Source organism: Falco naumanni, chromosome 20 (assembly GCF_017639655.2).
Source record: "Falco naumanni isolate bFalNau1 chromosome 20, bFalNau1.pat, whole genome shotgun sequence".
Lineage (NCBI taxonomy): Eukaryota > Metazoa > Chordata > Aves > Falconiformes > Falconidae > Falco > Falco naumanni.
Genome location: NC_054073.1, coordinates 3,708,737 through 3,732,121, shown reverse-complemented (window position 1 = coordinate 3,732,121; position 23,385 = coordinate 3,708,737). Strand labels below are relative to the sequence as shown.

At 66.7% G+C, this 23,385-nt stretch overlaps 3 protein-coding genes across 8 annotated transcripts; 1 reads left to right on the top strand and 2 right to left on the bottom strand.

The window, feature by feature from the left end:
- Positions 1–554: 554 nt before the first annotated feature.
- Positions 555–11,973, bottom strand: PAN2 (poly(A) specific ribonuclease subunit PAN2). 3 transcript variants are annotated; one of them, XM_040618448.1, is made up of 26 exons: positions 11,847–11,973; positions 10,856–11,156; positions 10,194–10,363; positions 9,872–9,992; positions 9,701–9,778; positions 9,275–9,542; positions 8,695–9,037; positions 8,070–8,166; positions 7,351–7,470; positions 7,049–7,168; positions 6,847–6,975; positions 6,470–6,669; positions 5,909–6,051; positions 5,453–5,559; positions 4,886–4,984; positions 4,314–4,390; positions 3,647–3,788; positions 3,266–3,403; positions 2,511–2,570; positions 2,303–2,393; positions 2,067–2,224; positions 1,839–1,982; positions 1,451–1,630; positions 1,228–1,321; positions 924–1,121; positions 555–843 (listed from the first exon to the last, which is right to left on the bottom strand). In XM_040618448.1, the coding sequence occupies exons 2-26, from the start codon at positions 11,135–11,137 to the stop codon at positions 809–811; spliced, it is 3,594 nt and encodes a 1,197-aa protein (XP_040474382.1). In that variant the 5' UTR covers positions 11,138–11,156; positions 11,847–11,973; the 3' UTR covers positions 555–808. The 3 variants fall into 3 exon arrangements, with proteins under 3 accessions (XP_040474382.1, XP_040474383.1, XP_040474381.1); XM_040618449.1 differs by lacking the exon at positions 11,847–11,973 and adding an exon at positions 11,552–11,803 and having other exon boundaries at positions 5,909–6,048; XM_040618447.1 differs by lacking the exon at positions 11,847–11,973 and adding an exon at positions 11,552–11,802.
- Positions 11,974–12,961: 988 nt separating this feature from the next.
- Positions 12,962–14,823, top strand: IL23A (interleukin 23 subunit alpha). Its single transcript, XM_040618914.1, has 4 exons — positions 12,962–13,479; positions 13,612–13,710; positions 14,398–14,523; positions 14,636–14,823. The coding sequence occupies exons 1-4, from the start codon at positions 13,309–13,311 to the stop codon at positions 14,780–14,782; spliced, it is 543 nt and encodes a 180-aa protein (XP_040474848.1). The 5' UTR covers positions 12,962–13,308; the 3' UTR covers positions 14,783–14,823.
- A 127-nt stretch (positions 14,824–14,950) lies between these two features.
- Positions 14,951–22,862, bottom strand: STAT2 (signal transducer and activator of transcription 2). 4 transcript variants are annotated; one of them, XM_040618451.1, is made up of 24 exons: positions 22,824–22,862; positions 21,698–21,863; positions 21,452–21,583; positions 21,224–21,374; positions 21,030–21,128; positions 20,866–20,958; positions 20,694–20,772; positions 20,521–20,606; positions 20,288–20,436; positions 20,054–20,212; positions 19,830–19,982; positions 19,723–19,743; positions 19,532–19,625; positions 19,365–19,421; positions 19,203–19,286; positions 19,023–19,121; positions 18,246–18,381; positions 18,116–18,165; positions 17,171–17,259; positions 16,970–17,106; positions 16,697–16,885; positions 16,561–16,618; positions 15,193–16,442; positions 14,951–15,125 (listed from the first exon to the last, which is right to left on the bottom strand). In XM_040618451.1, exons 3-24 carry the CDS (start codon positions 21,580–21,582, stop codon positions 14,995–14,997), a joined length of 3,495 nt encoding a protein of 1,164 aa, XP_040474385.1. In that variant the 5' UTR covers position 21,583; positions 21,698–21,863; positions 22,824–22,862; the 3' UTR covers positions 14,951–14,994. The 4 variants fall into 4 exon arrangements, with proteins under 4 accessions (XP_040474385.1, XP_040474384.1, XP_040474386.1 ...); XM_040618450.1 differs by having other exon boundaries at positions 21,698–21,873; positions 22,824–22,856; XM_040618452.1 differs by lacking the exon at positions 22,824–22,862 and having other exon boundaries at positions 15,193–15,667; positions 15,728–16,442; positions 21,698–22,817.
- Positions 22,863–23,385: the final 523 nt, after the last annotated feature.

Below are 23,385 nucleotides of genomic sequence, written 5' to 3'. Positions count from 1 at the left end.
GGCAGCGGCGGGCCCGGGCGGGGCGGCAGAGCCGGTGGGACCGGCCGGGTCGCTCTTTGGCCGGCGGCGGGGCCGCCCTGCGCGCAGGCAGCGCTGCGGGCAGCCCGGGGAGAGCGCGGAGGGCCCCGGCGCCGCCAGGGCCCGGGCCGCGTGGCGCTCGGCCCCGGGGGGCGGGGCCTGGTGTGACTCCGCCCCCTCCGCCCCGCCCCCGGGGCCGGCCCCGCTCGGGTCCCGGTGCCTCCCCGCCGCTTCCCGTCTCCCAGCTCCGTTCCCAGTGCCGCCGCGTCCCAGCTCCCCGTGCCGGCCCCGCTCGGGCCCCGGTGCCTCCCCGCTCCCGGCTCCACTCCCGCCCGGGGCCCGGGTCCTCCCCCGCCGCGTCCCCGCTCCCGGCTCCACTCCCGGGGCCAGCCCTGCCCAGGGCCCGGGTCCTCCCCATCGCACCCCCGCTCCCGGGTCCCGGGTCCTCCCCGCCATGTCCCCACTCGGGGTCCAGCTCTTCTGCGCCCTTTCCCCGGTGCCGGTCCCGAACCCAAGGAGCAGACCGGCGGCACGAGTGTCCGAGGTTGCTTTATGAAGGCGCCCGGGCCGGCGGGCGAGGTGGGGGGGTCAGTGATTCCCGGTACCGGCAGGGAGAGGGAAGCCCGGGGCACCGGGCCCCGGGGAGGCCCGGAAAGGGGGGCGGGGGGGGGGAGTTGGGCAGGGTCGGGGACAGCCCCGTCCCCGCTGCTGGTTCCTTCCAGTTCCACAGGTGCCCGCCTCCCGCGGGGGGGTCCCAGGGCTGCTCCACGCTGGGGGCCAGGGGGTCCGCTCACAGGGCCAGCACCGGGGGGTACACGGCCCCATCTGCCGGAGAGAAAATGGGGTGAGAGGGGGGCGGGAAGGGGGGCGGCGGGGCACGGGGGGGGGCTGCGGCGGTGCCTTACGCTTGGGGCTGCTCTGGCTGTCGGGCTCCGGCACCTTCCAGTCCATCTTGCGTCCCTTCTCGTAGAGACCCTTGAGCACCTTGCGGAAATCCTCGGGCTCGGCGCCCTGCGGGCTCAGCTCCAGGTACTTGCGGTAGAGCTGCAGCGCCGTGCGCGCGTCCTCGATGCTATCGTGGGTCTCCCCCTGGATCTTCAGGTCTGCAGGGACAACCCCCGGTCAGGGAGGGGGCTGGCAGGGACCCCTGGGGAGGGGGGATCTGCCCCCACTCCCATCCCTCCCAGATCCAAGGATTCAGCCACTGACCCAGGAAGTACCAGGCGAGGAAGCGCAGGGAAATCATCCTCTTCCTCGGGATGTGGAACAGGTAGACAGTGTCAATCACCTGGTCTTTGGGCACCTGGAAAGCAGAGAGGGTCCTGCTGCCAGGGCCACCGCGGGGGGGCAAGCCCCAGCACTGCCCCCGCCTCCCGGCCGCACCCCGAGACCCTCATGGCCGGGCTGAGGGAGGGGGGCTCAGCACTGTCACCATCAGGTTGATGACACGGAAGTCCTTCTGCAGCCCGTGGCCCACGAACTTGACTCCCACATCGATGAGGAAGCGCAATTTCAGGTAGGTGGATTTGAGAGTAGTGAGGTGCTTGGAGGAGATCTTGGCATCCAGGTCTCCCGGCTTGATCCCCGAGTACTGGGTCAGGTAATCCACCACCTGCAGAGCCCAAGGCCTGTGGAGGTGTGGCTGGGAGGGCCGGGGGGGCAGCCGTGGGGGGCTGCCCCCTCCCCGATTCCCCCGCCAGCATCCCACGGAGGGCACCGTCATTATTACAGGTGCCCCTCTGTGGAGCGGGAGGCAGAGTGGGTCCATGTCCTCCCTGTGGGGCTGAGGAGCTGTGCGAAGCCAGGCGGGAGCCCCGTACCTGCTCTTGGGTGGAGATGTAGTCATCGATGAAGGGGATGCCCTCGTTGGGACCCTGCCCGCGCACACACGTGATCCTGGCCACTGACATCTGGCTGGGCTTGATGGTGGATTTGGTCCCGTCGCTGCGCAGCTCGGCCTCCTCCTGCCGTGGGTGAGGACAGCGGGGTGACCGACAGCACCCAGAGGGTGCCCCGGCCCCCCAGCCCCCAGCGCGGGGAGGCCTGACCTCATTCAGCGTGACAAACTCGGCGTCCAGCCCCACCAGGTCGCCCGCCTGCGGCATTTCGCTCAACATGAGGGGGATGAAGGTGGCGTGGCACTTGCGCTGCTTGCGAGCCAGGGAGGCCTCCGCCAGCAGCACACTGGCTTCGATGGGGTTCTTGACTGCAGGAAAAGGGGAAGGGAGATGAGCCACGAGCCGCCACCACTGGCCACGCCGCCACTTCCACCCCAGACACTCACTGACGAGGTTGTACTTGGCGTTGAGGTTCCTCCGGGCGTAGTAGAGGATAGCTGGCACCTTCCAGCTCATGTCGAACTGCACCGCCTCGCACTGTGGGGGAGGGGTGGGGGGGGTCAGTGCAGGGACAGCCTGGTGTGGGGTGCTCCCGTGGGCAGCAGGAACCCCCCCAGTGGGGTCCCTGCTGCCTCGACAGCCCCGAGTGCTCACCTTATCCACTGGCTCGATGAGGAAGTCATTGAAGAGGTACCACTGCTGGTGTGTGACTCCCTGGGGGGAGAGGTACAGGCCTTAGGGCCCCCCCCCCCCCAGGCAAATGCAATGACTCCTCCACCCAATTACCAGGGAAAGGGGGGTGTGACAATGCCATGTGGGAACTCCCGCCCTTCCTGGGACACGGTGGGGAAATCCCTGCCGGCCTGGGTGGTGACCACACGTACTTGAAGCCCTCGGGCTGGACAGGCACAGTCTCTGCCCGACTCCTAACCAAAACTCCACGGAGATGCAACAGATAAGAGACAGGGATGCAGCCTTGACACACTCTGGGAACTCCTGGCTTGGGCATCTCCACCAGACAAGGACTGCCCAGACCAGCCCCCTTTTCTCGGGCAGGGCGAGGATGTCCCAGCCCTTACCTGGAAACACAAGGACAAGCTGGCAACGTGCCCGTCACCAGGAGGAACCAGCCTGAGTGAGTGTGGGAAGAGTGCTCCTCCAGCCCTTCCCTGCCCGCAAGGTGCCTGAGCGGCTCCTGGCTGTGAGGGCTGCCTAGCACGCTCAGCCAGACGCTCAACGTTTGGCTCAGGGACCCAGGAACGGTTCCCATTAAACAACCCGATCCCCCAGCACGCCGCGGGCGAGAAGCCTTCGGCAAGGCAGGACGCCGGGGAAGCAGGGCTGCTCTCAGCAGCCTGTGGGTCTGGTGGCTGCGGGTGGGAGAGCACCCATCCCGCAGGGCTTCTCACCTCCTTCCGTTGGTGGTAGGTCTCTCCCACCTTGATGTGCCCCACCAGGCTGCCCCCCGTGCGGGAATCCAGGATGTGGACAACAGTGGCCATGAGATCGTAGATGTACACGGACTCGGGGTCATCAGTTGGGCTCAGCTGCAGGAGGAAATGTCCGAGCTCTCGGCTGTCTGCCAGGCCTCCAACCCAGACCCCAGAGCTCGGATACGCCGTCTCACCAGCAGCCCGGAGGTTTCCACCCCCGCCTGAGGTGTCTCTGAGACAGCCTCGTCATCTCTCGCCCAAACACACTCGGCAGAAAGCGGTTCTGAAGCGGTTCTGCTCCCACAGCCCCACGTGCACACAACCACACAGTCCTAGAGGGATCTCGTCAGCCTTTACCTCATCGGTCTCACTCCAGTTGCAGACATCGAGCTCCTTGCTCTTGGTGAGCCTCATCTTGATGGCGTGAGGGATCCAAATGTTCTTCAGTTCCTCCACAGAAGGATACGAATGCCCCGTGTCAGGGTTCCCCAGCTCCTTCCTGCACGGAGAATCATGGAAAGTTGAGTCAAAGGGAGCCACAAGACGTCATCCAGGCCAACTTCTCCGGGGCAGGATTCCCACCATCCCACCCGTCCACTCGCCCACCCATTCCTAAACCTTCTGCAGGACAGATGGGGAAGCCACAGCTGCACCACTTCCCCACACCGGCCTAGAGCAGGACCCTGGGAAAGGTGGTCAGCTGAAGTTGGCCAGAAAGGGCTCTACATGCTTCTGGGTCTTTTGTCAGTCTGAAAAGGGAAGGGGGATGAGGGCTGGGGGCTCAGAAGTGGGGCACAAGGTGGACCGCAAGCGGTATCTGAAGGGGATGCTGCGCAGAGCACCCATACAGGGTCACAGTCTCAGAGAAGCAACGAGACTGTTCCAGTTCAGAGCCCGAGGGCAGCTACAGACAGGTGGATTATCAGATTATCAGACAAGAAATAGCCCTGAGCTCTCCAAGGCCCAGAGAACAACGCAGAAAGTGTCACTGCTCAGAGTCGCCACCCCAGGAAGGGTCACCTACCACTCTCCAAGAGAGATTTCTTTTCCTTTGGTGATCTCAAAGCCTCCTCTCTTCATCATGGCTCTCTGAAAGGCATACTGGCAACGAAACACAGGCAAGCGTCAGCGCGGAGTGACAGGCTGGGCTTGGGAACACGTGGGTGACAGCCAGGCCAGAAGTGGGGAAAAGACAAGGACTTTAAAGCCGGTGACAAGGAAAATAAAGACAGCGAGGGAAACCCAACTGTCCGCCCGCTCTCTGCTGGGCTCGTGTTCTGGGAAGCAGGCACTGCCTTGCTGCTCCTAGGTCCTGGGGGCCTGGGGGAATGCAAGAGCGGCTCTACTGCAGTCCCGTCAGCTTTGTCATGGCAGATCTTGTCTTTTCCAACTCCAAACGCACGGCTCACGCTACAAGCGTGACCAAATACCACCGCGTCCTTTGTGAGCAAAGTAGGGTGATGCTCAGGTGGAGAGCAAGAGACTGTTAGAGACAGCGCGATCAGAGTGAAAACACCTCCGGCAGAACTGGACACGCAGCAACCCCCATATGCCAGGGAGAACAAGCCTGCTTCTGCCCCGAAGTGTCTCCCCCACCTCAGCCTGTGTCTTCCAGAAATCTGCCTCCTTGGAGCTGTTCACCTCACAGTTAATGACCAGGACGTCCGGCAGGCAGCGGATGTTCCGGGTCTGGACCTGCAGGGAGAGTAGGAAATGGAAACTGGGCAGCACCGAGAGCCCTGGAGAGGCTCAAAACCAGATTTGGCACAGGCTACCCTCTTCCCTCCTCCAACGCCTTCGCTTGAGGAGCCTCCTCCCCACTGCCTGGCTGGGTTCCTGGTAGCTAGGGGTGCTGCAAGAGCAGGTGTGCTCAGCTCCTGGGGTGTTTTCCCTCTGCCCCTTACCCCAGGGGGATTGGGCTGGGATCCCCATGACCTGCGAGACACATTCCAGTGTTCAAACAGCCCAGGAAATACCCCACGCCATTCCAGCTTGCCATCCAGGCCAGGAACCGAATCTCCGGCATCCACTCAGGAGGTTCCCCACTGACTAATGGAGAAACTGCCCCGACTCAGCCGGTGGCACAGGGTGCTTATACCCTTCTCCCACCTGCCCTTACAGCCTGAGAGGCGTGACACGCTCGCACCCCGCTCCTGGGCTCACCGTGGGCTGGTACTTCTCACAGTTCTCACACCAGGCTTGCGTGTTCTGCTCCAAGCAGATGCTTCGCTTTAAAATTTGAGCAAACTCATAATCTTTGACTGGTTTTTCTGAAGGGAGAAAGGAGAATAACGTCACCTTCCGCACACAAATCTTTACCAGCTTAGCTCAGCCAAACCTCTGGGGTTTTCCTCACAACCACCAGCGAGAAGGTCAACCCCCAAATCTGTTTTTCTGTAGCCAAAAGCTCGGCTGGTTGGAAACCCATCCCTAGACCTTGGCTGCTGGGTCTGCCGCAGCCCAGGACGGACCACTGCAGTAGCTCCTCACAGCAGGTGTCTATCACCTGGTAAAGTCACAGCTCATCAATACGGACGACAAACCCCGCCCGGCCACAGAAATGCAGCAGCGTTAAAACACGCCAGGCCCTGCCCTGCCCTGCCCACCCCCGCCTCTTACCAGTGCTCTCGGGGTAGGAGAGGGTAAAGAGCAGCGTGGAGGACACGCGGACCGTTTCCTTGCCACAGCGACACATGCTGCAGTTCTCCATCTCACAGCTGAACAGCTGCCCGATAACCGAGTCCCCCGAGGACCCAAAGCTGCTGGAGAAAAAAAGAGCACCGGGGTTAGCAGGATCCCAGCAATCCCTGCGGAGCAGGGCTGGCCGATACGGTGGGCTGAGCGCTGGGGACCCAAACATCTTGGGCTGCACAAGGGCCGTTCAAGGCCAGCACCCAAATTCCAGCAGCTCTTGGGGAATCAGCCATACGGCTTCTGGAGCCAGTGCCCTCCGTGCAGCCCCGACCCCCCCCAAGCTGGGCTTAGGGGGGACAGAGGTTCAGCCCAGGGTTCAAACCCTGCCATATGGGAGCCTGTAGCTCCACGTGTTCCCATGCAGCCCTCAGGGGCAGGCGTAAGTGGCAAGAAAGTTCCTTCTTGAGTGATGGATGGGGCCGCTGGGAGCCAGCCCCCCTCCCTAGTGTGGTTGCTCCCTGCCCTGTCCCCAGGCTAGGGACTTACCTGCTGCCAGCCCCCCGATACGCCTGTGGTCCCTCCTGCTCCTGGGTTTCCTGGTGCAGTTGAGTAAGGATGAAACGGTTCCAGCTCTGAATCAGCCGCCCCAGGTTCACCTTCCCTGTGGCTTCGTCCGAGTCAGCCAGGATCAGCCCCAGCGCTGAAGCCTCTGGGATTGTACGGAAAGCCCGCAAAAAGTTGCTTCCCTGGGGATGGGGCAAGAGTGGCATGTCACCGAGGTCAAGTGACAGGAGTTTCCATGCTGTCTGATGCCATCACCCCAGGACCTGGCACCACCCAGATCCTGCTCCTCTGTGATCTCTCTAACCCTCCCAGGCAGCCCAGCCTGCCTGCCTCACGTCACGCCTGGGCTCACCACGGACCTGGCAGGGGTCTCCTCGGGACAGGTCCAGCATGTGGAAGAGCAAGCCCAGCTCGCAGCCCAGGCAGAACTCCTTCTGGCACAGGTGGTTCTGGACCAGGCAGCGAACTGGCTCCAAGAAATATAGCACCTGCCCGAGACAGAGCAGTCAGGGGAGGTGCCAGGGGTCGTGGTGGGCTGGGCAGGGCTGGGGCATCTCCCACCTGGATCATGCAGTTGCAGTAGGCGTTTGGGATATGGGGCTCCAGGCCCGCAAACAGCGTCTTGTTGTAATGCTTGAAGTCAAAGTCTTCCAGCCCCAGCTTGGAGTATTTGATCGTGACCTAAGCAGGGACATGATGTGTTAAAGGGACACCCTCCCACGGCAGGGGACAGCGGCACAACGCCTAGGTGCTCCCCACGGAGCCAAGGGCAGGTGCCTGGACCCATGCGTGTCCTTGGCCGCAGACAAGCCCAGCCCAGGGACTCCCAGCTAGCCTCCCACTGGGCCCCAGAAGGCCACTACCTTCCTGTACTTCTTGGCCACCATGTAGAGGTGTGGCTCCTCTTCCCGCCCGATTGGGGACTCGGGGACTTGGCTGAAGCTGTCAAACTCATTGTCCGTCTCTTTTAACCGATAGGGAATCTGCAAGGGGGGAAGAAAAGGAAAAAGCGGCTCAACCCTGGTGGGGAGAGAAGTCCCATGTACTGAAACAAGCAAGTCCTGGGCTTTCCTGCCACCCCGAACGAGCTAAAGGAATAAACCGAAAGGAGGAGGGCCCTCCCTCAACCTGCACCAGGCCTCCACACCTTCCCTCTCGCAAGGGACTTGTCACTGTGGGAAACTACAGCGGTGCTGCGGGCAAGGGCAAAACACAGCAGTGTTTTCCCAAGGGCAAGGGACGTGCCATAAACCTCCAAACCGGACAGCTCAACTCTTTCCTACCACAGAGCGAGCTATCGATAGAACCGGGATTCCGGCCCAAGGGGGAGACCCCAGCCCTCCCCCAGGGCTGGCTCACCTGCCGACGCTGCTCAAGAAAAGCTGTTGCCTTTAAACTCTACACCTGCCTCCTGCAACACCCCCAGCCAGAGAATTTCATCTCAGCCCTGTCCCCCATCCCTGTGGAAAGCTCCGAGATCGTTCAGCACGCAGGGAGAATTCCATCTCTCCCCGAACTGCAGACCCCTGCTGCCGGCAGAGGTACCCCACGCCCCACGCAACCCCCTCCTGAGAGCGGGTACCTGGTTGCGGAGCTTGGTCCTTGGGTTTGGGGCGTAACCGATGAACCCCACTTTCTTCATGGTGCGCAAAATCTCGGGATCTACCGGAGGGGCTCGCCTGCAAAACACACTGCGACTCGGAGGCTGCTCGGTTTGGCGGCAGCGTTTAACCCAGGGCCTTGCTAGGTGCGCTCAGAGACCCACCAGTGGGTCACGAGGGGTTTCCCCACTCAGTCCTTCCCTCAGGTTCATCTTCCACGGCAAGAAAAACACTTGGGCTACACCAAAACACGGCAGCAGCGCTGGGCGCGGGCGTGTTTGGGATAGGGCTCAGGCAGAGGAAAAACAGAGTTTCCACGCAGGCAGGATGCAGCCAGGATCCCACTGGGATCTCCCCACTGGGAAGATCGTACCCAACTGTCTTCAGACCTGCCCGGTCACCGCACCTCAGCAGTTAAGCTCCACCATGGGGAACTTGTCTTGCATTTCGCAGGGCACGTGACCAGGAAGGGCAGCACCAGCCACAAGAGGCAGGGGGGGACGGGGACCAGGGGGAGCAACAAAGCCGCTCCCGAGGGGACCCAGGGGAGGGAGAGGAACTCTGCCAGGGCCAGCTTTCCTGTGCTGGTTTTTGCTGGTAAATTACCGGGGTGCCGGGGCAGAGTTGGCAGCGGGCCAGTCGGAGAGCAGGGTGTCGCTAGTCAGTGGCACGGGGATAAGCGAGAGTGGTACAAGGTCCTGATTCCAGTCCAAGTGGGGCAGCGTGTCCACGATGCAGGGCAAGGCAAAGTCAGTCTCTCGGGAGTAGGTGTTGAAGGTGACCTCGGGGGAGTCAGCCCAGAGGTGGACACATCCCTCCGAGTCACCAAAGGCCAGCGCCTGTTTGCTGGCGGAGACGTCGAAGGTCATGATCAGGGGCCCAACGGTGTTCACGTGGAAGATGTCAGCAGGGTTGGCGAGGCCGGTGGGCTCGCAGAACTGGCACTGACCTGCGCGAGAGGGTCAGAGCAACGTGGCACCAGGGAGCAGGTGGGCAGCCGGCACACGGCGACCCAGCACGCCTCTTGCTTAGGGGGGCATTTGAACCGGCTGGGTGCAGGTCAAGAGCGCTCAGCCAACTCTATCCCACTGAGATGTGACCCCGAACCTGTGGGATGCCGCGAGCGTCGCCCAGCCCTCGCCCGGGGAGCGGAACCCAGCCGGGTGGGGGATGCAGCTTCGCCCACCTGTCTGGGAGATGATGGCCAGGCGGGAGGTGTAGGTGGGGATGAAGCGGAGGAAGAAGGGATCGATGTGGACCTGCAGCGGGGTGGTGGCCCGCATCATGCGCAGGTCGTACACCTTCAGGAAGCGGTCACAGGCGAGGCCGTTCATTCGGCTGGAGAAGCCGCAGGTCACCAGCAGGTTCCCGTGGACATCAAAATCAGACAAGCTGCCCGAGTACGCGTCAAATTCATGCTCTACCACAAACGTGCGCAGATCGCGCAGAGAGACCTGGGAGGGCAAGACAGGGGTGCTGGGTGCCATGCAGGCAGCTGCCGGCTACTCAGGAGCCCCTTGAGCTCTGGGAGAAGCTGGACACCAGCGCCAGGGTATCCCAGAGAGAAGCCAAGCACCAGCAGGGCTGCCAGGTTGGATGAGGTTGGTGTTACCTTCCCCGAAGTGTGCCCACAGAAAAAGAAGCGGTTTGATTGCCTCATGATGGTGATGCCAGGAACCTCCACGGTATACTGGGAAGGAGGCAGAAGGGCAGCATGAGCAGGGCTGAGCCCCAGAACCAAGCACCTCCCTGCACCAGGGAGCAGCCTCCAGCCCGGCTGTACCTTCTGCGTCTCCTGGACGGTGTTGAGGTCTATCTCGATTACATGGTTCTGCAGCCCACCAACAAGCAGCGTGCTGTTGTCTGTCAGCAGGAGACTGTGCATGTCCTCAGACTCGTCCATGCTGAGGGAGAGGGGAGAGGACAGCCCTCACACTCCTGCCCAGCTTGGGGAGGCAGCAGGGAAGGGGGTGGAGGATCTGCCCTCGCCCTCCCCCACATCCAGCCTTCACAAGCTGGCAGAGGGGCCGGGACCATCTCCCCTGGACACAGGGGCAGCTCATGGGGCCGGCACAAGCCACCTACTGCCAGGGGAAGGCACTCACAGGTAGTCAAAAATGATGAGGCCTCCCCGTGACATGTATTTCAGGTTGGTTTTGGTCAGGAAAAGGACACCGTTCTCCAGGCTCTGGATCTGGCGGATGTCGTCATTGCTGTTCACTTGGAAGGAGGAGTATCGCTCCAGCGTTGGGCCAAAGAAAGAGGTGGCGTGACCCTAAAACCAGCCGGGGACAGGCTTGTCAAGACCTGCCCCAGCTTCACTTGGATGCAATCCAGGCAAAGGCTGCTTTGCCCTGCGCCAGCTCCCAGGTGCAGGCGGGCTATCGGCCACCTCACAGCCTGGCCAGCCTACAGGGGTCTTCCTGCCCCACTGTGTGCCCCAAACCAAGGAAGACTGCTCAGACTTCTCCCTTTCAGGCAAACACATGCAGGCACTAATAACGACCTAAAAGCTCCCACACATCAGGGAAGCAAAGTTACTTGAGAAGCACCAAGAGGCTCATGCTCCGAGACACATCAACCAGCTCCAGGCAGAAGCTCTGCACTGGTGCAGCACAACCCCAGCTTGAGCAGGACTCTCCAGCTCAGCCCCACGCCGAGCTGCTCTCCCCCCACAGCCCACTCATCCCCAGGGTTGTGAGAACGGTGCAGCCAGCCCAGCTCGGGCTGCGACCCTCCCTGCCCCGCTCCCAGAGTGGGCACCTACCCCGTGGTTCCCAACCCACAGCATCTCTTCGTGCAGGTCAAAATGGGAGACAGAGACAGGCACCCCCACTTCGGAGACGGCGGTGTGCAGCTCGCTGTACATGCCCTCCATGAGGTGCACAGAGTCCGGCACCGCGATACCCTCTAAAGGCACCCCCTCGGGATCCAGCTCCACGTTCTGCAGCAAGCTGGGGTTGAGATGGGGGTCCAGGACAGGGTCCAGCGCGGGGTGGAGGGGGGGCGCATACTCAGCAAGGGAGGGGTTGAGACCTTCAAAATTCATGGTGAAAACCAGCGTCTCCCTTTGAAACAGAAAAGGAACTAGGTCGGTCAGTCAGAAACACCAGGGCCTCCCAATTCTTAGAATCGGCAGCAGAGGCCCGGTGACTCCGAGGGATGGAAAAAGCGGCTGGAATCTCCAGTGAGTGTAAGGTGCAGCGCTCCTGCCAGGGCCACCGGCAGCACCCAGCTCTCACAGGCAGCGTGGCCGGTAAAGTCCCGTCCCAGGACACACTCAGAGCCCCGTCACGGCCGGGAGCCACCGGGGGAAGGAGCCCACAGCAGCCCCACGGCACTGGGCAGCCTCCCCAGCGGGTCAGACCCACTCCCAGAGCTCAGGGCTCCCGGTGACCCCGCCGCCGCGGCCTGCCCCGCCCCCTCCCCGCCGCGGGAGGCGCCGGGCGAGTTCCGCACCCACCTCCCTTATCTCCGCAGGCCGGCACCGAACCCACCGGCGGTATCGGCGGCCGCAGGCCCGCGGCCGTTAGCGGCGGGGCCGGGCGGGGCCGGGCAGGGCACGGCGCGGGGTAGAGCACGGGGGGGGCCCAGGCCCGGCCCAGGCGGAGGCCGCTGAAGGGCCCCGGCCCTCCCCGCCGCGCTCCGAGCGCGGGGCCGCTACCCACAACCCCCCGCGCTCCGGCTAAGCATCCCACAGTGCCCCGCGCCCCGGGGCGACGGCGCCGTTACCCACAGCGCCCCGCACCCGCCGGTACCGAGCAGCCGCGGGCAGAGCCCCGCCAGGGCCGCGATCCCGGGCTCGTCCCGCTGCGCCGCCACGGCCGGGCCGGGGCCGCCGCCCCTCCCGCCGTCGCTATGACAACCGCGCCCCCCTCACGCTCGTCCGGCAAACCCGCCCGCCCCTGAGACTGGGGGACCAATGGCACCGCGGAGCCGCGGGCACTGACCAATCAGAGCCTGAGGAAGGCGGGACTAAACGTTGTGGCGGGTAGTGTGCGGGACGGCGCGGCGGAAGGGACAAAATGCCTCAAATCGGCTGTTTCGGGGCGGCGGGGGCGGGGCGGCCCCGGCGGGAGGCTGGGCTGGGCAAGCTCCGCTGGTGAAATGCTCCGGGACCCCCTGCGGCCGCCCCCGGCACCGCACAGACCCTCGGGCGCTGCCCGCCCGCTGCGGCACCTGCGGCCCCGCGCTGCCCCGTGGCCTCCCATGGTGTCCCACGGGCGTCACGCGGCGTCCCCGGCACCCCGGGGGATCCCTGTGTCCCCAAATTCCCCGCAGTGTCCCGCCGTGTCCCCTGCCGTCCCACGGGAGTCCGCTGCCATCCCACGGGGTTTTGCTGGTGTCCTACGGGGGTCCACTGCTGTCCCACGGGGTCCCTTGGCGCCCCGCAGGGTGCTGAGCCCCACCAGCCCCGGGACCCCCCGAGACGCCCCGCCTCCCCCTCCCAAAGCCCCCCGGGGACATGACACCCTCCTCACCCCCCGGAGCGGGCTCGGCCGCCGGCCGGTGCCCGGGGAAGGCCGGGGACAGCCCCGCCGGGCGCGAGTGGGAAGCGCCGCAGCCGCCCCGACGGGGCCGCCGAGATTGCGGCGCCGCGGGCAGCACGGCCCGGCTCGGCGGGGACCGGGGCTGCCGGGGTCCGAGGGGTGGAGGCCGGGGGAAGCCCCGCCGGGGCACCGAGGCCCCGGGGAGCCGCCAGCTGCTGCGCCGACGCTGCCCAGATTGGTTTCCCCGTGCGCCCGGGGGGCAGAGGGGGACATCGGGACACACACACCGAGGACACACAAAGGGGACACCGGGGGGACACTGGGGACACACAAAGGGGACACCGGGGAGACGCCGGCGGGCTCCGGAGGGGGTCCCGCCCCGCCCGAGCTCCCCGGTGCGCTCGGCGGGGCGGCCCAGGTGCAGCGGGCGGGGGTCCCGGGGCGGGCGCGGCGGTCCCGGTCCTGGCCGTGCCGCTGCCGCCGCGGTGCCCCCGGGCGCGGAGCCGCCAGGAACTGCCCCGGGTTTTCCTGCCCGTCCCGTCCTGGTGCGGCGCGGGGCCGGGCGCTGCGGGGCGCAGCCCGGGGACCCCGGCCCGGTATCGGTTCTGCTTTCGAGGGAGGCGGCGATTTCGCAGTAACGGGGGGCGGGTGCCACCTGCCCCGGGGATTCCCCACCTGCCGGCGCCCCATAAGAGCCCGGTGGTAGCGCCGGTGGCGGCACCGACCGGTCATGGCTCCGCTCCGCCACCTCTGCCTCTGCCTTTGCCTCCCGCTGCTGCTGCCGCCGCCCGCGGCCCCGGTGCCGGTCCCGGCCCCCCGCACCGACTGGGCCGCCTGCAGGAACTTCTCCCGGGATCTGCTGCAGCTGGTGGCGACCATCGAGGAGCCGCATCGGGTCCTGGTGAGCGGACGGGGAGGGGCAGGGGCAAAACGGGGGTGATCGGGTTCTGCGGGGGTCCACAGGCACTAGAAGTTGCCCCGAGGGTGCGGGGTGCTGGGGGAGGTGGGAACCCTGCTGACTCCCTGCTGCCAGGAGGAGATTCACCTGAGCATGGAGGATCCCAAGAATTGGCCCCCCCGGATCGGCTGCAGCGATGCCTGTGACCCCTCCACCCTGGACACCAACAACACGGTACCGGGGGCTGGGGGCTGCTGGGGGGGGTGGGGTGGCGTGGCGGGACAGCCAGGGGGGTCTCAGGGGTGCTGAGGGATGTACCCGTGGGTCCCAGGCATGCCTGATGGTCCCAGGGATGCTGGGGGTCCCAGGGATGCTGAAGGGTGCACCTGACGTTCCCAGGGATGCTGAGGGGTGTGTCTGTGGGTCGCTGGGATGATGGGTTTTCCCAGGGATGCTGGGGGTCCCAGGGGTGCTCGCGGGTGTGCCTGTGGGTCCCAGGAATGATAGGGGTTCCCAGGGATGCTAAGGGATGCACCTGACATGCCCAGGGATGCTGAGGGGTGTGCCTGTGGGTCCCAGGGATGCTCGGGGTTTGCAGGGATGCTTGGGGGTGTGCCTATGGGTCCCAGGGATGCTGGGGGTCTCAGGGATGCTCGGGGTTTGCAGGGATGCTTGGGGGTGGTGCCTGTGGGTCCCAGGGATACTGGGGGTCCCAGGGATGCTGGGGGTCCCAGGGATGCTCGGGGCTGTGCCTATGGGTCCCAGGGATGCTGGGGGTCCCAGGGATGCTCGGGGTTTGCAGGGATGCTTGGGGCTGTGCCTATGGGTCCCAGGGATGCTGGGGGTCCCAGGGATGCCGGGGGTTTCCAGGGGTGCCAGGGGATGTGTTGGGGTCCCCAGCTCACAGCCCACTCCTCACAGCGCTGCCTGCAGCGGATCCTTCAGGGGCTGCAGCACTACCGGGTCCTGCTGGGCTCCGACATCTTCACCAACCGCCGCCTGCCCACGCTGGAGTCCACGCTGGACCAGCTGCTGGGCCTCGTCCAGGTGAGGGGGTGGGGTGGGGGGCAGACTTGAGGGAGCCCATTCCCCTCAAGGCCGGGGAACTGGGGGCCCATCACCGCGGCCTCGGGCCCCCTAACCCTCCTCTCCCCCGCAGCAGGAGCACGGCCGCCCCCCGCGCCCCACCATGGCCCCCAGCGAGGCTTGGGCGCGGGCACTGCTGCAACGCTTGGCACTCCAACGGCTCCAGTCCTTCACCACCATCATGAGCCGCGTCTTCAGCCACGGCGCCAGCCCCCGCTGAGGCCGTCCCGCCTGCGGACCCCCCCTGTTATTTATTCCCCTCCCCGCTGAGGGACTATTTATGTGTGATGCTCCCTATTTATCTCGGGTATTTATGGGTTTCTAATAAAGGTTGGAAGCAGAGGAGCAGCTCCCTGTCTACGGCGCAACGCGGGTCTGCTCGCAGGCAGCTGGGGCAAGAAGGGGTTTATTTACAGGGGGGGCGGGGGGGAGTCACTGGAAGTCACTGGCGTCAATGTGGAGCGAGGGGAAGTCGGTGGTGAAGAGGGAGCTGACGGCGGGCAGAGCCGTGTCCTCAGGCTGCGGCAGGAATGGGTCGCGGGGGTTCAGGAGCGCGGCATTGCCTGCGGGATGGGGAGAGGTCAGCGCTGAGGGGACACCTCTGTCCCCCACCCTGACCCCGGCACTCACCTGCCAGCCCGGGGTCCAGCCCCTCCAGCCTCCCGTCCATGGCCTCCAGCATGTCGGGCATCAGCTCTGCCGCCTCCAGTGTCTCCAGCGTCCCCGAGCGTGGCTGCAGCACGTTCTCCAGGGACTGCAGGAGCTCCTGCACATCCAGGCTCCCGGGCAGCGGCTCCAGGTCCCTCAGCTCTGGCGGCAGCGTCCCCTGCTCCTCAGGGACCAGCAATGTCCCCTGACCCTCAGGGACAGGCAACGTCCCCTGCCCTTCAGGGACAGGCAGCAGCTCCACAGCCCCCGGCACTGGGTGCAGCATCCCCGTGTCCCCAGCCACCGGCTGCATCGTCCCCAAGTTCTCTGGTCCCACCTGCAGCATCCCCGTGTCCCCAGCCACCGGCTGCATCGTCCCCAAGTTCTCTGGTCCCACCTGCAGCATCCCCGTGTCCCCAGCCACCGGCTGCATCGTCCCCAAGTTCTCTGGTCCCACCTGCGGCATCCCCGTGTCCCCAGCCACCGGCTGCATCGTCCCCAAGTTCTCAGATCCCACCTGCAGCAGCCCCTGGCCCTCAGAGACCAGCTGCAACACCAGCTGCGGCTCCATGGCCCCGGGTCCCACCTGCAGCATCCCCTGGCCCTCCGGGACCACCTGCAACACCAGCTGTGGCTTCAGGTCCCTGATCCCTGGCTGCAGCAGCTCCGAGACTCCCGATCCCACCTGCAGCAGCTGTGGTGGGTCCAAGACTTGGGACCCTGGCTGCTGCATCACGGAGACCCCAGGCTGCATTGTCCCCGGGCTCCCAGCCACCACTTGCAGCATCCCCAGGTTCCCAGAGGTGACCTGCAGCATCCCCAGGTTTGTGGCCACCATCTGTACCGTCCCTGGGCTCGAGGGCTGCAGCGTCCCCAGGTTCCCAGAGGTGACCTGCAGCATCTCTGGGCTTGCGGCCACCACCTGTACCGTCCCTGGGCCCGAGGGCTGCAGCGTCCCCAGGTTCCCAGAGGTGACCTGCAGCATCTCTGGGCTTGCGGCCACCACCTGTACCGTCCCTGGGCCTGAGGGCTGCAGCGTCCCCAGGTTCCCAGACGCGACCTGCAGTGTCCCCGACTCCCTGGGCTGCAGCGTCCCCGAGCTCCCATGCTGCAGTGATGCCAGGCCACCAGGCTCCTGTGTCCCCAGGCCACTGGGCTGCAGCTGCAGCATCTCCAGGTTTTCCGTGGTAGCCACCAACTCTTCTTCTGTCTGCCACGACTCATTTGCCTGCCTGCAGGAGAGATGGCACATCGGGGTCAGGGTCGGGGGTCAGGGGATATGAGGCTGCAGGTGAGAGGGTCCCCCTTCCCCCAAGGCCACAGAGGGACCGAGGCATCCCCCTGCCTCACCTGGAGGACACACGGATGAGGCGCCGGTTCAGGTATTTCTTCTGCTCCATCAGGTTTGCTGGGGACAGAGAGGAGAGGTCAGAGTGGGTGGCCGGTGCTCCCCCCGCGCTTTGCCGTCGCCGTCACCGCGCCATACCCTCCTGCCACTGGCTGTAGTAGGGCCCAAAAGCCTCATCGCGGGGAATGTTGGGGTACAGGAACTGGAGCGGGTTCTCCGGGATGTTCTCCTCCACCAGCAGCTGGTAGTCGCGGATGATGTCGGGCAGCGCCAGGGATTCCAGCTCAGCCGTGGTGTAGGGAACCACTGCCCGGAAAGCAGGGGGTCCTGCGGGGGAGGGGGCATCCCGAGTCAGTGCCCAGGGCTGAGGCCAGGGTGAGGGGCTGGACCCCTGGGGGGTGGCACGCTCACCACTCTCGGGGTGCTCCACCCAGGTGCAGGTGACCCCCCCCAGGACGCTCTCGCTGAAGCGGATCAGGAACGTCCCCGTCCGCTTCCCCTTCAGCAGCTTCTTCTCTTGCTTCCGACTCACGAAGCCCAGGATGAGCCTGGGGGAGACACCATCAGCCCCCGCAGCCCCTGGCCCCCCCGGCCCCCCAGCCCTGCTCCTACCCAGCCTTCCAGAGCTGCTTGAGGTGCTCCTGGAGCAGCCCCAGGATCCCGTCCAGCCAGGCCCAGAAGGAGAAGCCGGCGGCACCATCCTGCGGGAGAATGGGGGTGAGCGGGGCTGGGGGGGCCAGGGCTGGGGGGCCGGGGGGGGGGATACGGCCATGGGGCCAGGGGGTGATGGCAGGGACCGGGCCAAGGGGGGGATGACAGGGATGGGGCCAGGGGATAATGGTGGGGACTGGGCCAAGGGGGGGATGGCAGGGATGGGGATGGGGGTGGGATGGGGCCAAGGGGTGACAGTGGGGACAGTGCCAGTGGGGGACAGAGCCATGGGACCAAGGGGGGATGGCAGGGATGGGGACTGGGGGTGACAGTGGGGACAGAGCCATAGAGCCAAGGAGGGATGGCAGGGAAGGAGCCGGGGGGGGGAACAGGGCCATGTGGCCAAGGGGGTTAGTGGGGATGGGGCCAGGGGGTGGACGGTGGGGACCAGTCCAAGGGGGAATGATGGGGACAGGGACAGGGAGTGACAGTGGGGACAGGGCCAGAGCCATGGGGCCAAGGGGGACTGGGGACAGCCAGGGGGATGGGGCCATGAGGTGATGGTGGGGCCAAGGATGGCAGGGATGGGGATGGGGGGGACAGAGCCATGGGGCCGGGGGGGCTAGTGCGGATGGGGCCAGGGGGTGATGGTGGGGACTGGGCCAAGGGAAGATGGTGGGGACTGGGACAGGTGAGGATGGGGCCATGGGACCAGGGGGTGACAGTGGGGACAGGGACAGAGCCATGGGGCCAAGAAGGGATGGCAGGGATGGGGCCAAGGGGGGCCAGAGCCATTGGGCCAGGATGGGATAGTGGGGATGGGGCCAGGGGGTGATGGTGGGGCCCGGGCCAAGGGGGAATGGGGCCGTGGTGTCACAGGGGGACGGGGCCACGGGCACCACTCACCTTGGAGAACTTGGGCCAGGCCACGGTGCTCTCCGGAGATGCCTTGGAGCCTTTGAGGCAAGAGCAGGGTGAGGGGGGTGGCACGGCCCCGGCACAGCCCCGGGAGACCAGGGGCTCCACCTGGCCTTACCGAAGAGCTTCTCAGCCAGCATGAGGAGGTGGTCCTTGCTCAGCCCCCGCTCGGCCACGCTCTCAAACTGCCAGCTCAGCACCTCGGCCAGCCGGGGCCAGGGTGCCGGGGGCGGCGCGGAGAAGAACTGCTGCTCCTGCCAGAGACAGGGTGAGCAGGGATGGGGACATGCAGCAGGGCAGGGGACCAGGATGTGACATGGACCAGTGAACATGGACATGCACTGGGGTGGGGGACATGGATGGGACAGGGATCAGGGGATGGGGACATGCAGCAGGGCAGGGGACCAGGATGGGACATGGACCAGTGAACATGGATATGCACCGGGGTGGGGGACATGCAGCAGGGCAGGGGACAAGGATCAGGGAAGGGGGACATCCACTGCGGCTGGGACCAGGAGACAGAGACAGGGGATGGGAACAGGGATGGGACATGGACCAGAGGATGGGGACAGGGAGCAGGGGACAGGTACATGCACTGGGGCAGGGTATGGGGAGCAGGGAATGGGGACATGCACTGAGACAGGTTGGGGACGGGGCCACAGGGCTGGGACAGGTTGGGACAGGGTTGGGACAGGGACAGGGACCAAGGACAGCAGGGAGAGGTCATGGGGAAGGACCAGGGACAGGGACCAGGACCAGGACACCGGGATGGAGACCGGGCGAGGAGCAGGGACAGGGATGGGACACCAGGACAAGGGCAGGGGGAGACAGGGCAGGAGACGGCTGGGTTGGGGGTGGTGGGGAGTGGCACAGGGCCGGGGGGGGTCCCGCTCACCTTGGGGTCACAGCTGAGCATGTTGAACCAGAGGATGGAGGCCCAGGCGCTGGAGAGCTGGTTGTTGTTGGAGATGATGACGAAGGGCAGCGTGGAGGTCTGCAGGAGGAGCTGGGGTCAGGCTGGCAGCCCCCAGCCCCCCCCCCCCCCCCCCCCAGCCCCCCGGCCCCCAGCCCTCGCCTCCAGCTCCAGCTGCAGCCCGCAGTAGGCATACGCCAGCGTGAAGGTGATGAGGTGCAGCTCCTCGGTCACGACCAGGGGACCCTGCGCAGAGGTGGCACCATGAGCACCGCAAGGCACCGGCCGCCCCCGCGCCCCCGGAGCCCCCAGCCCCACACCCACCTCGCCGCCGCCTTTGCTGCCCTTGCCCGACCTGCTGTCCTTCTGCTCCTTCAGTGTCTGTGGGGCAGGAGAGGGTCAGCCCGGGGTGGGGGCTGGGGCTGGGCCAGGGTCCTCGCCCCGCTCCCCTGCCCCGTGCAGGACGCAGGGGTCTGGGTGGGGGTCCCTACGAGGTACTGGAAGTCGCAGACCAGCCCCTCCTGGGGACAGTCCCCTGCCAGGAGGGTTTTGGTGCTCGACGTCAGGATGTTGAACTTGCGAAACCTGTGGGGGCACAGGGAGGCCATGGGTGGGGGGGCCGGGACCCCCGGGGAGGGGGCGCAGCCCTGCCCACCGTGTCCGGCGTTCGCTCGGCTCTCACCCTTTTATCTTGGGGGGGTCCCTGAAAGAGATAACAAGGAGTCAGCCGGGAGCGGGGCGCAGGGACTCCCACGGCCAGGCAGGGGGACCCACCCCAGGGGTCCTGACCTGTCGATGTGGATCTTGGCCTCCATGCGGTGGTTGCGGTCATGGAGGCGGACGAGCAGGCGAGCACGGGCTGAGAACTTGCTGGTGGTGCGCAGCACCAGCGGGCGCTTGCAGGCGTTGGGCATGCTGGGCTGCTGCTCCACCACGAAGGCTCTGGGAGCACCGGGGGGGGGTCAGGGCTACCCCAGCCCTGGTCCCCCCAGCCCTCCCGGCCCCGCACTCACCTCCGCAGCAGGTAGGTGAGCAGCTCCAGCAGCCGCCGCTCCAGGAGGGGGGTCTCTGCCTTCAGCGGGTCCCGCTCGTAGCTCACCTTCTGCCGCAGGTCCCCCAGCGCCCGCAGCAGCTGCAGCAGCTGGAAGAGCCCCTGGCCCAGCTCCGTGAACCTGTGGGTGGCACGGAGCTCAGCGAGGGCCGGCTGTGGCCCCCATCCCCTGGGCCCTGTCCCACCCCGGCCCCACCAGGTCTCCAGGGGTTGCAGGCGGGTGTCCACAGGGGCCCCCAGGCAGGCACGCTGCTGCCGCTCCTGCCAGGCCTCCAGCTCCTCCTGCAAGAAGTCCCGAAGCGTCTCACTGCGCCCCAGCAGCTGCTGCATCTGAGCCAGCACCTCCTGGGGAGAGATGGGAGCCTGAGCGGGGAGAGCAGGGGGGTGGCTGTGCCCCCCCACCCCCAACCCAGCCCCCAGCCCCCTCACCCGCCGCTGCCGGTCCAGGATCTGCAGCTTGGCCTGGAGGGCTTGGATCTGCTGGGTGTACTGGGGGTCGTTGGTTCTGTCCTCGCCTGTGGGCAGGGGGGGGCATGGCGTGGGGGGGGCAGGGCAGCGTTGTCCTGCATCTACCCCCGGGGGGGGGCAGGATTGGGTCTTACCTGGCCGGTAGTACAACTTGAAACAGAAGTCAAAGGCGTCCTGCATGTCCTCCAAGTGCCGGAAAGCGCGTTCAGCCTCCTGGGGAGCAGAGGGGGGGTGAGGGGCCAGGCAGCCCCCAGGGGCCTGGGGGTGCTGGGAGGGGGGGGGGGGGCGGGGGGGGGGGGGCATTACCTGCAGGGCTGCATGGAACTCGGCCAGGCGCCGCTGGATCTGCTGCTCCCGGTTGCTCTCTGGGGGTGTGCTGGGGGCCGGGGCAGCCCCCCCCTGCGGGAACACAGCACGTGGGGCAGGGGCTGGCAGGGCCCCGTGGGGCAGGGGGCAGGGGGCTGCCCTACCTCTCCCCCCGCTTGCCCCAGGCGCAGGATCTGCCGCTCCTCCTGCAGCAAGTTGGCCACCAAGTTGGCCAAGTTGTCCGGACACTCCTCGAACTCTGCCTGCAGGAGAGGCTGGGGGGGGTCAGTGGGGCGCAGAGACCACCGCCACCCCCCTCCCCCCCCACGCCCCCCCCCTCCCTGGCTCTGCCGCCCACCTGAAGGTCACGGCGAGCCTTGCGCAGGTTGTGCTTCAGCATGAAGTCCTCGTTGCCCATCCCCAGGCTGCCCAGGTGCTCATCCAGCAGCGCCAGCAAGGAGTGGAAGAGCATCCGCGCGTGGGAGGAGAGCGGCTCGGCCGCCTGGCGCCTGCAGCACCATGGGCTCAGCACCAGTCCAGCACACACCACGGTGCAGCCCCCAGCCCCAGCCCCCAGCCCTGTTACCAGTTCTGGCTCTCGATCCAGGCAGCCAGGCACTGCCGCACCGCCATGGGCAGTGCCGACCCCGCGTACAGCTGGTGGACCTGCTCCAGGTAAGCGTTGGCCAAATTCTGCACCTCCTGCCACTGCGCCATGCTGGGGGGTGAAGGGGCGTCAGGGTGGTCCCACTGACCCCACGGCCACAGCGCAACCAGAGGATGCGAAACCAGCACCCGCGCACCCTGACCAGCACCCCTGCACCCCACGTACCTGCCTGCAGGACAGCAGCCCCGGGGGTCCCTGGGCTCCTCTTCAGCCACGGGGGGTCCCACAGGTCCCTGGGCTCTGGCTTGGCTGTGAGGGGTCCCGTGTGTCCCTGGGCTCCGGCTCGGCCACAGGGGGTCCTGTGTGTCTGTGGGCTCGGCCGTGGGGGGTCCTGTGGGTCCCTGGGCTCAGCCGTGGGGGGTCCCAGGGGGTCCCTGGGTTACAGCTTGGCCGCGGAGGGTCCCGCGAGTCCCTGGTCTCTGGGGTTGGCTGCGGGGGTCCCGGGGTTCCCTGGTCTCCAGGCTCAGCTGTGGGGGTCCCGGGGTTCCCTGGGCTACGGGCTCGGCTGTGGGGGTCCCGGAGTTCCCTGGCCTCCAGGCTCGGCTGTGGGGGTCCCGGGGTTCCCTGGGCTACGGGCTCAGCTGTGGGGGTCCCGGGGGTCCCTGGGCTACGGGCTCAGCTGTGGGGGTCCCGGGGGTCCCTGGGCTACGGGCTCGGCTGTGGGGGTCCCGGGGGTCCCTGGGCTATGAGCTCGGCTGTGGGTAGTCCCAGGGGTCCCTGGGCTCCGGGTTTGGCCACGCAGGGTCCTGTGGGTCCCTGGGCTCCTGGCTAGGCTGTGGGGGGTCCTAGGGGTCCCTGGGCTCCTGGCTAGGCTGTGGGGGTCCCGGGGGTCCCTGGGCTCTGGCTCGGAGTGGGCAGCGGGAGCCCCGCAGGCTGGCAGCCCCCTCCTGGGGCTGGACGAAGGGCTGAGCGGCGGCTGAGGTTTCCCACTCGGGCCCAGACCCCCCGGGCCAGAGCCGCGGGGCCGGGGGCACCCCCTCTGCAGCACCCCAGGCCCCCTCCCAGAGACACCCCTAGACTGCCCCCCCCTTGCACACCCAGGCAGGCCCCCTGCACCCCAAGTGTCCCCCCTGCAGGGATCGCGGAGGGTGGGTGCCCCTATACACCCCCCGCCCCAGGGGGACACCTCCAACGGACCCCCCGAGGGCGACCCCTGCGTGCCCCGACCGGGACCCCCTGTCTGCGCTCCCCCGCGGCCCGGCCCCAGCGAGGCTCCCCGGTCCTGAAGCGGCGCCCAGCAACTGGGACCCCCCCCGGGACCCCCCGGGACCCCCCCCGGAGCCGCTCTCACCTCGGTGGCCGGGGCAGGAAGGCGGGGAGGCCCCGCCCCCCCGGGCTCTGCGCAGCCATTGGCGGAGAGCGGCGGCTAGGCCACGCCCCCAAAGCCGGGGAGCGGCGTTTCCAGCGGGGATGCCCACTTCCCCGAAATGACGTCAGGGGCGGGGCCGGGGGCGGGGCCAGCAGGGAAGGGCGGGGGGAGATGGCAGCGCCGGGCCGTGGGACGGGGACGGGCCGTGGGGACAGGCCAGGGGGACAGCGAGAGGCGGTGGGGACAGAGGCAGGCTGGGGGGATGAGGACAGAGCTGTGGGGACAGGGACAGACCATGGGGTCGGGGAGAGGCTGCAGGGACAGACCAGAGGGACAGGGATAGGCCACAGGGATGGAGACAGAGCCGTGGGGACGGGGACAGGCTGTGGGGACAGACAGGCTGCAAGGGCAGAGCTGTGGGGACAGGGACAGGCCATGGGGACGGGGACAGGCTGTGGGGCAGGGACAGGCTGCAGGGACAGAGCTGTGGGGACAGGGACAGGCCGTGGCGATGGGGACAGGCTGTGGGGACAGGGACAGGCTG

What these genes read in the sequence shown, in the direction of transcription:
- STAT2 (XM_040618451.1), bottom strand. Translation starts at nt 21,582, where the DNA reads ATGGCGCAGTGGCAGGAGGTGCAGAATTTGGCCAACGCTTACCTGGAG. An exon ending in AGGCTCGCCGTGACCTTCAG is followed by an intron (nt 21,129 to 21,223) that starts GTGGGCGGCAGA and finishes CCTCTCCTGCAG; the next exon opens with GCAGAGTTCGAGGAGTGTCC. An exon ending in AGTTCCATGCAGCCCTGCAG is followed by an intron (nt 20,773 to 20,865) that starts GTAATGCCCCCC and finishes TCTGCTCCCCAG; the next exon opens with GAGGCTGAACGCGCTTTCCG.
- PAN2 (XM_040618448.1), bottom strand. Translation starts at nt 11,137, where the DNA reads ATGAATTTTGAAGGTCTCAACCCCTCCCTTGCTGAGTATGCGCCCCCC. An exon ending in GTGGGCACACTTCGGGGAAG is followed by an intron (nt 9,543 to 9,700) that starts GTAACACCAACC and finishes TTGCCCTCCCAG; the next exon opens with GTCTCTCTGCGCGATCTGCG. An exon ending in CCTACCACCAACGGAAGGAG is followed by an intron (nt 2,571 to 3,265) that starts GTGAGAAGCCCT and finishes CTCTCCCCCCAG; the next exon opens with GGAGTCACACACCAGCAGTG.
- IL23A (XM_040618914.1), top strand. Translation starts at nt 13,309, where the DNA reads ATGGCTCCGCTCCGCCACCTCTGCCTCTGCCTTTGCCTCCCGCTGCTG. An exon ending in AGGAGCCGCATCGGGTCCTG is followed by an intron (nt 13,480 to 13,611) that starts GTGAGCGGACGG and finishes CCCTGCTGCCAG; the next exon opens with GAGGAGATTCACCTGAGCAT. An exon ending in AGCTGCTGGGCCTCGTCCAG is followed by an intron (nt 14,524 to 14,635) that starts GTGAGGGGGTGG and finishes TCTCCCCCGCAG; the next exon opens with CAGGAGCACGGCCGCCCCCC.